Here is a 14,775-nt window from a genome sequence, read left to right as displayed (position 1 = left end):
CACCCTGGCCATATGTAGCTTAGGGTGGAGGAGACTTCTTCCCCTCCCCACCCAATAATAGTGTTCAGAATATCAATTATAGCCTGGTTGATATCAAGCTTTATGTGAACACATTTAAATACACATTTTAAAGTCCCTTTAAGATAGATCACTCCAAAAGCAAACAAAAGCTAGCAACATAAAATTCTTCAGAGCACTTTTTCCAAAACTGTATTTCTGATTCCATCTTATCTCCCTACTGCCCTATTTTTAGAAACTAACATAAATAAACTTAACATACCCTGTTTATAATAGTGAAAGGAGAGTGGATTTTAGTGATGTATGCCTGTACAGTCTCAGCACTGAAAAGGCTGAGGCAGGAGGATTGTAAGTTAGAGGTTAGCCTGAGCAACATAGTAAGACCCTCCCCATCCCATCCCAAAGAAAAAAGGCTTGGCTGTGTTGGTAAAGAATCTTAGTTGCTGTCAAACCTTGGTGTTGACCAGTTCTTATGAGAGCAAGGGGGCCTGAAAGGAGGGCAAAGTACCCCAGTACCTGATGCCTGTCTGTTTTAGCTGAGGGACACTTGGGACAGACAAAAATAGGAAGAAGAGAAGGGACAAAAAGGTTGGACCTGTCTTTGACTACCACTGTACTCAAAATAATGACAATGCCAGCTCTGTTTACATTTCATCAAACATTCTGACCTTTTTCACTCAGATACTTAATTTGCCCAAAAACAAGGACCTGATTAGCACTGTCATTAACACAGCGTATCACATCCCTTGATTTGTCTTTGTTGGCTAGCTCACATTTTTTGGTGAAAGAGTGGTACAGATCTTAAGGGAATAATCAGATCTTCATTCTAGGTGCATGTACTCGAAATTCAGATGAGCAAGATATTAGGCTTTCAGGCACTCTGGAGAAAAAAAAGTGTTTAGGAAGGATTATCATGGATGTCATGACTAAATACTTCGTGCTTGGGACAGATATGTTTTGGAAATCAGTTCCCGTAAATGGGCTTGTGATTTGATTTTTGCTTTAAAAAATACAGCTTGTTCTATGAGGTGTTTAGATCTTGGTCATCTCAGAACTCAGAATTTAGTTTATCTAGGGGAGTGTGCACACCTAGGATCCTGAGGAATCTGTGCATGAGCGAGGCTGACATGTAATAAAAACAGATTATGATGTGGATTTTCTTGAACTCTTGTTAGCTGTACAATCTCTTTCCCAGTTGTGTTGTCTGAAGAACATACAAAACAAATCAAAGCTACCGTTGGGAGCTAACAGCCATATTCTTTTGACTTCTTTCTACTCAGTAGCAGTTCTGAGCCTTAGGAAGAAGCCATGGCACTCGATAGGCCAGACCAAAGACTGAGCATTGAGTGGGTGGATCCATGTCAGCCCCTGCTTCTCAGACACAGAACCCAGCCTTCCAGATTTAGTGATGAGCCTTCTCTTTGTGAGGAGTCTTGTCCCCGCACGTTACCTGGAAGCAGTTTCCACCAAGCCATCTTGGGTCAGATAGATTCTTGCAAACCTTACTGCTCTGCAGTGCACTGTGTGGTGTTAGCTCTTGGCTTGAGTCCTCTCCCTGCTGGGTCCCTGGAATGTCTGGGTGTCATGCAGGACTGTAGAAGTTGGGCTTGGTGTGCACCCAGGATCTCTCATGTTAGTCTGTTCCCCCTGATTTTTTCTTTGTTTATTCACTAGATGATGATTCTGACCTGCACTCTCCTCGATATTCCTTCTCTGAAGACAGTAAGTGACTGAAGCCTCTGCTTGTGGGAGAGGAAGCAGGGGAATAGTGACAGCTTCAGGGGTTATTTTTCATCCGAGCCTAAAGTATTTTGTGTATACTTTCTCCAGCAAAGTCTCCCCTTTCCGTGCCTCGCTCAAAAAGTGAGATGAACTACATCGACGGGGAGAAAGTGGTTAAGAGGTCTGCTACACTCCCCCTCCCAGCCCGCTCCTCCTCTCTCAAGTCCAGCCCAGAGAGGTAAGTGCTTTCTTAGATGCTCATCCCCAGTGTCTGAGTCCCAGGAGCCTCCTTTGTTAGGAACAAGAAACTTGAATCCTTGCCTGGGGTCACCTGTCAGCAGCAACTTAATCTGGGTCTCCATATCCTTACCTGTGAACTGAGGATAAAGACATCATGAGTCCTCTCTGCAAGGATAAAAGAAGAGATTGCACTTGACCTTCATTTCCAGGCCTGGCTCGAAGCATGGGCGTAATTAATGTCAACGATAATTACTATAACCTTTTCTCGTTTCAATTAAAAAGGATTGTAGTATTAGTAATGAACTCAGAGCCCTCATGAATACAGGCAGGCGCTCTCCCACAGAGCTCATCTTTGGCCCTCTACTTTCACTTTTTCGCTTGAGGCAGCATCTCAATAAGTTGTCCAGGCGAATCTTGAACGTGTTCTGTATGTAGTCCAAGCAGTGCTTGAACTCTCAGTCCTCCTCCCTCAGCCTCCATGCAGTTGGCTTTACAGGCCTGTACCATCGGGCTCTGTAATAAGAAAACTCTTGACTTGGACATTCATTTACATATTTGTAGCAAAGACTGCAATATTAAACTGCAGCTTATATTCTGTGAGTCAGTTTACTGATATAACATGTATTGACATAAATGCCCCATGGAGTAATTGTCTGGTGTCCTCTGGACAGGTATCCCCTGTATTTTCTGGCCCCAGCTTTTGCCAATCTCTACAAACTAAAAGGTCTAAGCAGAAGAAACTTACTATTTTTTCTTAAATTCACATCCAGTTTCATACCTCCATATCTCCATGGGCAAGTGAATGGCTGTTTTAAAAGCCCCACATGTGCCTGATACATCTACCTGATGAGTCTGATAATTAATAAAAAAAGGAATGCTGGATATGCTATGAAATTATAGGTATATTCAGTAAGCACCTACTGGGCACATTTTATGTAGATTGAACCTGACTTTACAGAAGAATATACAAATCATTGTCCTATCTTCCAGAAAGTTTTAACCTTTCGTGAAAAACGAAATATAACCATAGTGTAGCAGTGTTCCTGTGTAAAAAGTTTGCAGACATTTGCAAAGATTCATCCATCCTTTGAAATCCCATCTCTTGGATGTCAGGCTGAAAATCCATACCTGATAAGGCTGATAAGGGGGCTTAACAGGTGAAGGTGCTTGGCACCAAGCTTGACCTGAGTTTGATTTCTGTAAAACACACACACACACACACACACACACACGCCACACACATACACACCCACACCACATACACACACATACACACCACACACACAAATACACACCACACACACACCATACACACACACACCATACACCATACACACCACACACACACACACACACACACCACACACAAACCACACACACGGTCTTCGAGTTACTATTGCTGTGGTAGAACACTATGACCAAAAGCATCTTGGGGAGGAAAGGGTTGCTTTCACTCACAGTTCCATATAACAGTTCATCAAAAGCAGTGAGGGCAGGAACTGAAAAGCAGGGCAGGATCCTGGAGGCAGGAGCTGAATCAGAGTCACGGAAGACTGCTGCTTACTGGCCTGCTTTCTTATAGAACTGGAGACCACCAGCACAGGGATGGCCTCACCTACAATGGGCTGGGCCCCTCCCTGCCATTTATTAAGAAAATGGCATGTTCCTGGATCTGATAGAGTCATTTTCTCCATTGAGGTTTCCTCCTTTCAGACTACTCTAGCTTGTGTCAAGTTGACATAAAATTAGCCAGCACACAGACAAATAATAAATTAAAAAACAAAACAAAACACCCTTTGACCCAAACCGAGATTAGTATGTAGCAGGTTCAGGCGCAGAATAGGAAAGAACACAGGGCACACAGCTGGTGTTTACTGAGGGCTGCTTTGGACCTGGCATGCTGCCACAGAGGTCCTCATCTAACAATTAGACAAGCTGGTGCTTCAGGAGGTCGTACAGCACTGAGATCACCTGGGTAGCTAGGGTTTGAACCACAGTCTGGCTGCTCGAGAACCTGTATTTGTGCTCTGCATAAATCGTGTGGGAGTTCAGGCGTGTTTGAGGAATGTTACAGTCGTAAGAAGCAGAGCACTTTTTCCAGGACAACTGCTGCATTCCCTGTCCTCCCTCCTTCCTCTCTCCTCCATCTCCACATCCTGCTGCCAGGTTTTGGGCTCAGGGTACCCCATGCTCCTTGTGAGCTAAGACAGAGATTTAATTGGGCTGTTTTGAGAAGCAAGCTAATACAGCTAAATCGCTGGCCTTGATTCCAGTTTTATGCTTTGGATATACAAATTCTTTGATCAACAGCCAACTAGATTTGGACCTTGTGGGAAGCTGGTGCTGTTTTCATGAAAATAGGATTTTTCCTTCTACAGAAACGACTGGGAGCCCCCAGATAAGAAAGTGGATACGAGAAAATACCGAGCAGAGCCCAAAAGCATTTATGAATATCAGCCGGGCAAGTCTTCGGTCCTGACCAATGAGAAGATGGTAATGTGCATATGAAAGGTCTTTTGTCTGCCCTTGTAGAGTTGGAGCATATCCTTCCCCCACTTGAGATAGGCTGGTTTTGTGTAGAACAATGAAAAGAGTTGAAGTATTTTCACCCTCTGCATTTCTCCAGGTCTTCATAGATTAGTCCCGAGTCTGCTTATAAAAAGCTGTTTTTTTGTGGCTGTCGTTCCATTTGTGTGTGGTTTAACTCACTTTAATTTTCTACTAACAGCCATTGATCTCACTTATTTTTTTCTTTAAGGGAAAAAAATGTACTACTTTGTCAAGCTTATTGAGTAAAGGGTTTTATTTTTTGTAGGCAATTCTGGTTTGAAATGGACGAATATTACAGAAATCACTAGTCTAGCATTAAAATCATTCGTAGATAAATAACCAATAGAATGTTGTAACTTGGGGTAAAGCCCAGACTGTTAGATTTTTTTAGCTTTAGGTCTTTTTGGTCTTTGATTGGCAAAGTATTGAGAACTACCATAAAAATCAGTTTGGCTTATTGTCTTTTACCCAAATTCACATCTCTAGAAAATTAGGTGGGGAAAAAATGTGTGGAAATTCCAGGCTGCCATGGAGAAGTAGCCACTTCTGCCAAATAGGAAGACTTTACAAACTAGTTTCATATATGCCAATCATGTTTCCTTTCATTCACCCTTCATTCTTCATTAGAAAAAGATGGCTCAAATTTTGGAAAATGGTTAAACATATTCTCTAAAGCCTCCTCAGTGCCACAGCCCTCTGGTTGGATAGCAGGTTGGAGAAAAGTCTCCTTAAGAGCGGTTAGCCTGCCTTCTATGTGTTTTTAAGGGATAATTGATTTGACTTTTACTGAAATGAGATGTGATGTCTTTATAAATGCTGGAGTAATTTTAATTAGGAAAAGGTCATCAGTTCACAGAAACGCCTTTAGAGTTATCATTCTTTGAGTTTGCTGGGCACCGTGGGTGTTTGAAGCAAAGAGCGAAAGTCAAGCTGAATGACTTCCCTCGTTTCCCTGCTTCAGTGGGAGTTGTCTGCCCACAGGAAGTATCCCAGACGTAGTAAATGTACATGGCAATCTTCAACCCAAGGGTTCCTGGAAAGAAAGCCACACTCTTTAGTAATAAGCAAATGATTTCAGGGATTCTGGAGGCCCTTGGGTGCTTTTATTTGGGCAATGGCCGTTCATAGATTGTCCTGACCTTTTCTGAAGGCACACCCTTCTTAATGTTGTCTTTGTTTCCACTTCCTTCTCTTGGTCTCAGTTGTTTCACCTCTATGCAGAACTAGGAAAACGACGTTATTTTGTTTCCTCCATTGGTGGGATCACTGGGATTATTTTTTGCAAGTGCTGGGCAGTGGCCCTCAGTGCCCCATGATGACCATTTTTGGAGTGGTGGACACTGTCCATAAGGACAGCAGAACACAATCTGGTGTCTCAGTACAGGAGCTCCTCTGTAATGCTCCAGGCCTGAGTCCCACCCGTAGTGGCATGTGGGCACCTGTCCAACCGTTTAATTCAGTGCCCTTCACCCCAGTTAGCTCCCTCCTTCCAAAGAGAAGTTGTCTGTTTTAGAGAGGAATTTCAGTTGAATCCTAATTTTTTTGACAGTGGCTGAATTGGTCCATTATGTTCAATCTTTTTTTTAAAAACCCTGCTATTTTAATCACGTGAACTGAAAAGCTGCTATGTGAATTTCAATGTGAGCCTTTCACTAGGAGCCTTGCCTTTTGGTATTATCTGGCTGGCTAGGATTTCAGCACTCCCCCCATTCATATACTTTTTGAAGAGAGCTGAAGAATCATTTCATTATTAAACGTGCAAACGGGTGACAGATGTAAACTCTAAGTTATATATTTTTTTGTTTTATTTGTCTCTTCATGAAGAAAGAGAAACCCCACTTTTTCTTCCATTTGAGGTGCTCAAGCCTGCTTAATTCTGCCAATTCAAGGAATGTGCCCAGGCACAGCTAGTTGATACCATCAGGGAGAATGTTAAATTCTATAGGCTGTTGGGGCTCCTCTTGCCCTGGAGCCTTGTTCACACTACCCAAACCCATAAAACACAATTACCTTCAGAATCACTGAGTGACTCCCATCCTTGGTGACCTGTTCACCTGTTTGGCATATTCATAAAGGTCTAAATACTCCTTGCCTCCCTATGTGTATTCAACCTTTTCTCTCGGGCCTTGGACTTAGATATGTATTGTTTGATCCCAGCTGTCAGGAATGTCTAGGTGTTACTCCTTTATACATTTTTTTTTCTTTGCTGAAATCTTCCATAGGACATGAGCTTCATTTAACTAATATATAGATACAACTTTTTCATGCTGAGGCCCTAAGCTAGATGTTGGGGTTTATATTCCACGGGTGTGTGGTAGCTGGGATAGACATTGAGATAGTAATTACAGGCACAAAGTGAACATGGAAGTGTAAGCAAGGGGTTTGCCCAGCTCTGCCTCTCCCGCCCTCTCAGTAGGAGGGTGAGCAGGAATACAGCATAGTTTACAGAGTGCTGGATGAGTCATGGAAGGTCCGAGCTCTGGGTTCCAATCCTGACTCTACTGTGTACCTTCAGGCAGTCGTTTAACCTCCTTGAACCACAAGACTTTTGTTTGTGAGTAGGAATACTATCTGGCCCTCTAGCCTGGTGGAGGACCAGGTGATGAGGCCAGGGGAGTACTATGGGTGTGAGAACCATGAAAACTGTAAAGCATGGTGTAAGTGAACACACCATGTTCAGATGAGCTACTTAATTGAAGTTTGAAGCTGGTCTCTGGCTCCTGTTCAAGCACCAATGCTGGCTTTGAGGAGGTGACACTTTCCTGGCAAGCCACTTACCCTTTCCATGGATTTTATCAAGCTGGAAAGAGAGCAGCCCACAGCAGCAAAGACCAGAACCTGGCACTGTGGAAGTGCCATGGCTATGGGAACAGGGCTCCCTCTTTGCTTCTAGCAGGGGTGTCCATTCTTAGTCTGTTCCTTGATTGGATGCTGCTCAGTTACACCTGGCAAAATAACGCAGGTATGAGCACTGTGGGTAATATCTTTTACCTTTACGTCTGGGCAGCTCGAAGAACCGAGGCTTTTTTATCTAAGTTATTCAGCGTAACCTTTTCTTTACTCAACACGAGCCTTGACAGTCAACTATCCTGCAAACAGCATTCAAGAGTTAATTCTTTCAAGGCTGTAAATATTGTAACTCTTGGGCAGCTTTCCAAAAGTGTTGGTATGTTAGTACATTTTATTTAAAAAAAAAAAACAGCAAAAACAAAAACCCTAACCTATTCCCAGGGAACGGTTTATAAATAGTCTTTGTAAGAATAACAAATATGAAGAAGGCTCCATGAAAACCCGTCATTCTAGATTGTAGAATGAGCCAGTGTCTAAGCCATCATTCCCAAATGGCTTGGGGTTTGTGGACCTTGTGCTCCTTTTCACCGAATAAAGGCAGATGCCAGGCTGGAGAGAATGCTCAGCTGGTAAAGTGCTTAAAGGACTTGAGTTCAGTTCCCAGAAAAAGAGTAAAAGAAGCAGGCTTGGTGGCTTGTGCCTACTGTTCCAGCCCTGGAGAGGGAGAACCAGGCAGATCCTTAGGACTTGCTGGCCAGCCAGCCTAGTTCAGTTGGCAAGCCCTAAGTGACTGAAAGACCCTGGCTCAGAAAACAAGGTAGCTGACTGCTCAGGAACTTTCACTTTAAGTTTTCCTCTGATATAAACATACATGGGCATAGATATGTAAACACACTTGCACACACACACACACACACACACACACACACACACACACACACACCAGACACTATTTCTGTCTGGATGGACAGGCTTTTTCCTTCAGGATGTAAACTCTAGAGGAAACTGATCTAGATACAAGAGGGTGGAGTTTAGCATATATTCTCCCTGTAGTTTCAAACCGTATTTCAGTTAAAGTCTCCGACAAGTGTCCGTATCTTTTACCTTTAACAGCAGGAATGGACAAATGGCAGGTATCTCCAGGGAATTTGGAAGAAGGGCTGGGTAAAGTCACTCAGACAGTTTGCTGCTTGCAGAGAGATTTGAAAACTGTCTTAGTGGTATTAGTACATCCAGGAAGGACTACTGTGGGGTGCAAAAGCGCTGAAGACCTGTAGGTGGGCTGACAGCCGGATGTTCTGTGCCATCTACCTATGGCCATGAGGTAGCTAAGTTTCTTGTGTGATATCTTCAACCTCAGAAGAAACTGTGTACATTTTTGTATTTCAGGTTGTTATTTAAAAAAAAAAATCACATCTCAATCTTTTGTAGTTCTCAGTTATTAAGAACATATGAACTTAAGCAAAGCCTGACCTCAAACAGTGAACCTAACTCCTTATATCAGAAAGCTTGATTTCTTAATCATCCATTTTTAGTGTTTTTCCAAAAGTAGGTAAAGTGCCAGAACTTTAACACATACCTGATGAAGTGTTAAATTACAGGATCAAATTACCAATCTCTGTGATGCGTCTTAGTATAACGGCAGTGAGGGATCTAACTTTGGAATGTAACCCAGACGTTATCTCCCTGTTCTGTTCTCCGTCCTGTCCAGCTTTTCTGTCACTTACTTGTTTCCTCAGTCCTTTAACATTTATTTGTTAGAACACAGAGTGTATGCTGTCTGTACTCATCCCCCACGATGCTCGCTTACAGTGGTTTTCCCTTGCGTCCTCTATTTTGACTTACATCATTTCACTTTGCTGTGTATGACACATGGCACCTCACCTATCCATGTGCCATTAAAGATGCAGTATTAACCAGTTGGCTTTTATAAAGTGTCGATATCTGCATTTATTTTGAAAACCTTAGGGCAGCCTTGCAAATAAATACTAAAACTGTCCCAGTCCATAAAAACCGTTTGCTTTATCCTGACATAGATGCTGAATGTTTGGTGTGCTCACCAGTTGATGTGCTTACAGTTATTATTATTTTTTTCTTTTTTATGGCAAGAGGAAATAAGGACTTTGTTTTCTCTAATGCTGAAATGATCAAGAATACCAATCTGCCCGTATTTAGCTGTGTGGTGCTGGGTCGCAGTATGGTGCTGAGTCCTCCATGTCCAGTCCATCTGCCTCTGCTTTTGGACTGAAAACAAACACCTCACTGCTCCCTGCCTCAGTTTCTTTGTTTTCCTGGTGTCAGTAAAACTGGACAGTCCCTGCTGTTGAAGCAGGCGCTGTGTAACGCGGAGCCGCTGCATCTCTACTGGCCTGTTCCTGTGTAATCTTTTACATAATGTTATCCTTCTCTTTCTTCCATTCCCTGTCACCAACCCTTATAGAGTCGGGATATAAGCCCAGAAGAGATAGATTTAAAGAATGAACCTTGGTATAAATTCTTTTCGGAATTGGAGTTTGGGAGACCGGTAAGTGTGATAGCTTCAGTGGTTATACACCTTGTGAAATGATGCTGTCGGTGCCTTGCTGCTGCTGCAGAATCAGGTCTGTGTGAGGGATTCAGTAGCGGGAGCAGCTGTGATAACTGTCAATAGTCAGATTGTGCTATCTCCCTACAGCCGTAGGTTTTCCTCCATTTGCCAAGAGGGGACAGTGATCTCTGAGGGACACCTTCCTAGAACATCCAGAGAGTGTGACCAGGGCATCATTTGTCCTACAATCCCTCTCTGCCACCCTCAACAAGTATCACATACCTGGTGGGTGGTATTTTTTTTTTCTGCCACACAGTCACTATTTTAACCAGTCATTAAGGTATATGAAGACAGGTGGGGAAATGTGTCACTGGGAAGGGCAGGGTTACAGTGCCTCATATTTTTTAAAGCATGCATTCAAGGCACGGAAGACAAAAAAGCTGCTTCACTGTGCAGATATAACCCCAGTTCTGCTCAGTTAAAGGCATCTTGTAAGGAATGATTTTTTTTTTTTTCTGAGTTGGGCTAGTATTGTTTGGAAGGGAGGGTAGAACTCAGAAAATTTAGTGTTCAGCAGCTTCCCTGAGGTATTTCTGAATTTTCTTCGGGGGTTGGAGTGGTTGTTTAGTCCTATGCCCAGACAAGTTTCAAACAGGACAATCTGAACTAGTCCTTCCATTGGAGGTGATACACTTTAAACATGTAGTTACTTTACACTCTCATGGTGATAGACTTGAAAACTGTAGTTACTTTGAATTCCCGATTATAACTGCAAAAGGAATTTATAGATGGAAGAATTATACCTAGAAAAATAAACATTAGACATGAGTATGAGACTTTAACCAATGCTCTGAGTCTCGGATGGTGGTTTTATCTGCAGATAGGAACTGATTTTATAGTTCATTGAAATGTTAAGTTCCATGCTGTGTAGTTTTCATTAAGATGAAGACAGGCAATTCAGAATGGCACTTTGGAATTGCTGATTTGGCTTAAAGATGCTGAGCTTGAAAGTTAGGAGTGCCCAGCTGCCAGCATTCTATGTGTAGGAACAGGTATTTCTCCTTTCTGGGCCCTTCTGGATGCAATCATTGCTCCTCTTCCCTTTAATCTGTTGTTGATGAGCGCCACCTAGGGGCAGTAGAGAGAAAGTCTCTAGCCCAACTATACTCATCTCTCTCCTCCCCAGAGCACAGTGCACAACTCCTTTCTTCTCCTTTCTCTCTCCCCTTTTTTTGCCGTTCACTATTTAGACACCAAATTTAATACACAGACTTTTCACATGCAATAGAGTGAACAGTATCCTAATCCTTTTCCTTAAGACCTGCTCAATTATTGAACATGTATTTATTTATGTGTGGTCCTCTCTGAAGCACTGATTGCTGTGTGCAGCAGTGATAATGTATTATCCTCATGGAAAGCAGGAGATACTCATTTTCAGTTCCCTTCTCAAGAATCCATGCCAGTGATTTTTGAAATCCATTTCAGGGTCTGCAGATTGCTAACTATCCCCTTGTCTATTAAGTAACTAGTAACTCATCTATTAAGTAACCAGTTTAATCTAAAATACTAAGTTTTTGCAAAAGTTAGGGTACCTTCTTTACTAGCTTATTACTAGTGACACGTTTTCATAAATCTATCATTGCAAACAAGTTTCGTTGATATTAGACAATACTTGAGAATCCCAGCCTTTAGTAAACAGGTCCTGAGAATAGTTTGGAAAATTAAGAGATTTGCCAAAAACTGTAACTCACCTATGTAAACATGGAAGACACAGGCCATTTGTCAAACAATTCTTTCTCTTGGGGATTCCTTTTTGCATAGCCTTAACTTTTGAAGATTTGTCAAAAGAACAGGGGGCACATCTCAAGGAACCTCAGTGGAAGAACATTTACGTATGGGGACATTTACATATGTCCCCAGGGTGGGCTTGTTATCTAGTTGAATCAACAGAGTTTAGGAAGGAGGTGGGAGAGTGAGGTTCCCTTCTCTCCTATTCTAATTACAATGGGCCAAAGAGTGCACTGCTGTGGCAAAGCCTTAAGCTGTGGCAGAATGTTTGGAAGATATGTAGCCATTCTGGAGTCGGCCAATCACACGTGACACAGGTTGTCGTTGATACTTTGTTTCTGTTGTTCTTACACCAATTTAGGGCTTTTACTCCTAGTAAACAAACCCCGTAGAATACTAATAGTTGGTACTAATAGTTGCTGAGCTCTTTTTTCTCACTGAGCCTCCTCTTATAAAGCTACTCAAAAAGAACAGAAAATTTGCAACAAGATCCTGATTGGTGACCTCAGTAAGTCACCATGAAATAGCAATAAGTTAAGGCATCAGGGACCATTGGGGGCGGGGTGATTATTTGAAGCAAATTTAATTTGCAAGAAATTAAATTTTGGAACAAGGGGACCCACCTTTTACGCTCCCCTTCCCTCCAGTTTCTACAGAAATTGATTTGTTGTCTAGTCACAAACTCAAGGCAATGTTTCTCAATAATAATCCCTCGACTGTTTCTATAGAGTTAAGGAACATGAAACTTGCATGCAATCTACCTGCAGTGCTTTTAATGATCTCCTGTGTCTGATCTCCCTGGAGGTCATAATATGGTAGATCTCAGGTGTATACAGTCACAGTCAGAGAATCCACTCGTGAGAGAGAGAAGTTGAAAGTTAGAAGTTTCTGGAAGTTTGCTTAGCTCTCACTCCACACACACCCTTGTTAAGTCTTCAGCATTCTCCTGGCAGATTTCCAGCTCTCTTGATTGTCTATGAAGGGGTAAGGAACATACATGGTGACCTCCGATCTGCTAGGGGGTGGAACATGCCTCTAGTGTTAGTGGCATTACCTAACTCTACTTACATTACGAAAGGCCAGTTTAGCAGAAAGTATGAAATGCTCACACGCACTATTTGAATTCCACTCTGGATGCCATTGAATCCTACTCTGGATGCTGCTGCTACAAACCAGAGGGTCACTTTTCAACGTTAGCCTCTATTGGCCAAGCTTACAGATTTATGCATTTATTAGCATGCAATGAATTTTTTTCTATAGTAGGAAAGACTATTTTAAGAATGTGAAAATCTCCAGGGTCAGTCTTTGTTTGAAGAGAACAAGAAAGAATTAGAGTTTCTAATTTGTTTAAATTCGTTATTGATGCGTTTCCCCCCTTTTAATTTAAAATTTAGTATTGAGAATCTATGGTTGATTTACTCTTGAAACTTATACTTCTAGCTAGTGATCTCAGGTCCCCCTGGGGCAGACAGCTTTGTGTCCTCAGCCAGGATCCCAGTCCTTTGCTTTGAGTTCACCTTTCTGTGTTGGTCCGGCTCCTCGCGCGCCCCTCTTTGTTTGATCCCCCATGTTTGTCTTTATGTCTTTATGCTCATTTCTTCATTTCCTCCTCTGCTTCCCGTCAGCCTCCCAAAAAGATATGGGACTATACTCCTGGAGACTGCTCTATCCTTCCTAGAGAGGATAGAAAGGTAATTCCGTGCCTCCTCCTCGGACTGTGTGCTAGATCTCTAGCTTTGGGTGCCGTGAGTGTGTTGTGGGTTTGTGTTCTTTTCTTAAATTTTTTTTTTAAACTTAGTAACTTGTTTGGCCTGGTGATAAAACTATTTAATAAAGTCCGTGAGACATATACTAATGTTTAGAGGTTTGTTTGTTTTGCTTTAAAACAACTCTTGTCATGGTCACTATACTCTGACACAGAGGAAGCAGCCCTTTCCTCACAGGTAGGTTTTTGTGGCATTTGTAGTTCTCATTAGATGTAGAATAGATGTCTGAAGCTCTGTTACTCAGGATTTCCTTGAACCTGCCTAATGTTGCTCTTTCTGTGTTTACATCTTTAAACTAATTTCTAGTGAGCCCTTGTGATTAAGTCAGGCCACCATGACCCTATTAAAATATGACACTAAAAACAAATTCATTTTTCAAACTTAACCCTCCATTCCTTCTTCTTTTCTCTAGACTAAAACATTCTTTCTCATCTTTTCTTTCTCGAACCAGACTAATCTAGAAAAAGATCTCAGCTTCTGCCAAGCAGAGTTAGAGGCAGATTTAGAGAAAGTGGAGACGGTTAATAAATCACCCAGTGCAAACTCGCCACAGGTATTTCCAGTTTTTCTCTTGCTGTCGGTTCCTTCTCATGCTCTGCTTTGTTTTCTTCTTTGTTCTTCGGTTTTTATGTTGTGGAGATGACAGAGGGTGATGCTGCTAGCATTAAGATGCACCGCTTTCTGTTTATATACACATACACCATACACACACACACCCCCACACCACTGGGTCAGTTTTTTGTTTGAAACCCTTTGGAACTTGCCATATTCCTTAAAGTGTCTTTCAAATAAACACAGGATGGTTGATGATTTGAATTCTCCCCTACCCACCATGCCCCGTATTTTTTTCTTTGATGACCTTTTAAAAGTTCTTTCCTTTGCCTTCTTTGAATTTCCAGAGTGCTATTTGGGGAGCAATTTTTTTTTTTATCTTTTTTTTTGTCACCCTGGGAGATGCCAGCCTCAGAGGTCATGTTGATAGACACAGCAGTAGTAACTGGGCTAAGGCATTGTCAGAGCAATGGCATTTGTCATCATAAAGGTCAGCAAGTTCACAACAGAAAGCACTCTAGATATCAAGCAGCCTGGATACGAGCATTTGAAACTGGGCCTGTGTTAAAATGTATGTGTTTAAAAGGTAGGAAGGGGAAAGGGAGAGCCAGTCCAAGGTAAACAGGCTTCTCGGAGAAGCTGAGTGTTTGCTGAAGTGTGCTCTGGGTTCCCTGACAAAACTGAAGAGATTCTAATGAGGGAAGAATGACTTTATGTGGACATTGCTATGGTGGCCAGGAAGGGCCACAAACTGTGGGAGGATGTGTGTACTTGATAATGGATCTGTGCTTGATGTAAACAGTATTGAGGCCACTGGTGCAG

At 42.2% G+C, this 14,775-nt stretch overlaps 1 protein-coding gene across 20 annotated transcripts in view; it reads left to right on the top strand.

Moving 5' to 3' along the window:
- Positions 1-14,775, top strand: part of Sorbs1 (sorbin and SH3 domain containing 1) — a 221,586-nt gene that overhangs the window by 160,653 nt on the left and 46,158 nt on the right. For 14 of the 20 annotated variants that reach the window (XM_028772886.1, XM_028772843.1, XM_028772838.1 and 11 more), the window contains 4 exons: positions 1,693-1,740; positions 1,849-1,978; positions 4,359-4,473; positions 9,761-9,844. In XM_028772886.1, coding sequence (XP_028628719.1) covers positions 1,693-1,740; positions 1,849-1,978; positions 4,359-4,473; positions 9,761-9,844 — 377 coding nt within the window. The remainder of the gene's footprint in view (positions 1-1,692; positions 1,741-1,848; positions 1,979-4,358; positions 4,474-9,760; positions 9,845-14,775) is intronic. The other 6 variants (XM_028772869.1, XM_028772852.1, XM_028772860.1 and 3 more) reach the window with 1 other exon arrangement.

The sequence above is a fragment of the Grammomys surdaster genome, unplaced genomic scaffold (genome assembly GCF_004785775.1).
Source record: "Grammomys surdaster isolate TR1022 unplaced genomic scaffold, NIH_TR_1.0 66, whole genome shotgun sequence".
NCBI classification, from domain to species: domain Eukaryota; kingdom Metazoa; phylum Chordata; class Mammalia; order Rodentia; family Muridae; genus Grammomys; species Grammomys surdaster.
The sequence above is the reverse complement of the archived record's forward strand: the minus strand, read 5'-3'. Positions and strand labels throughout refer to the sequence as shown.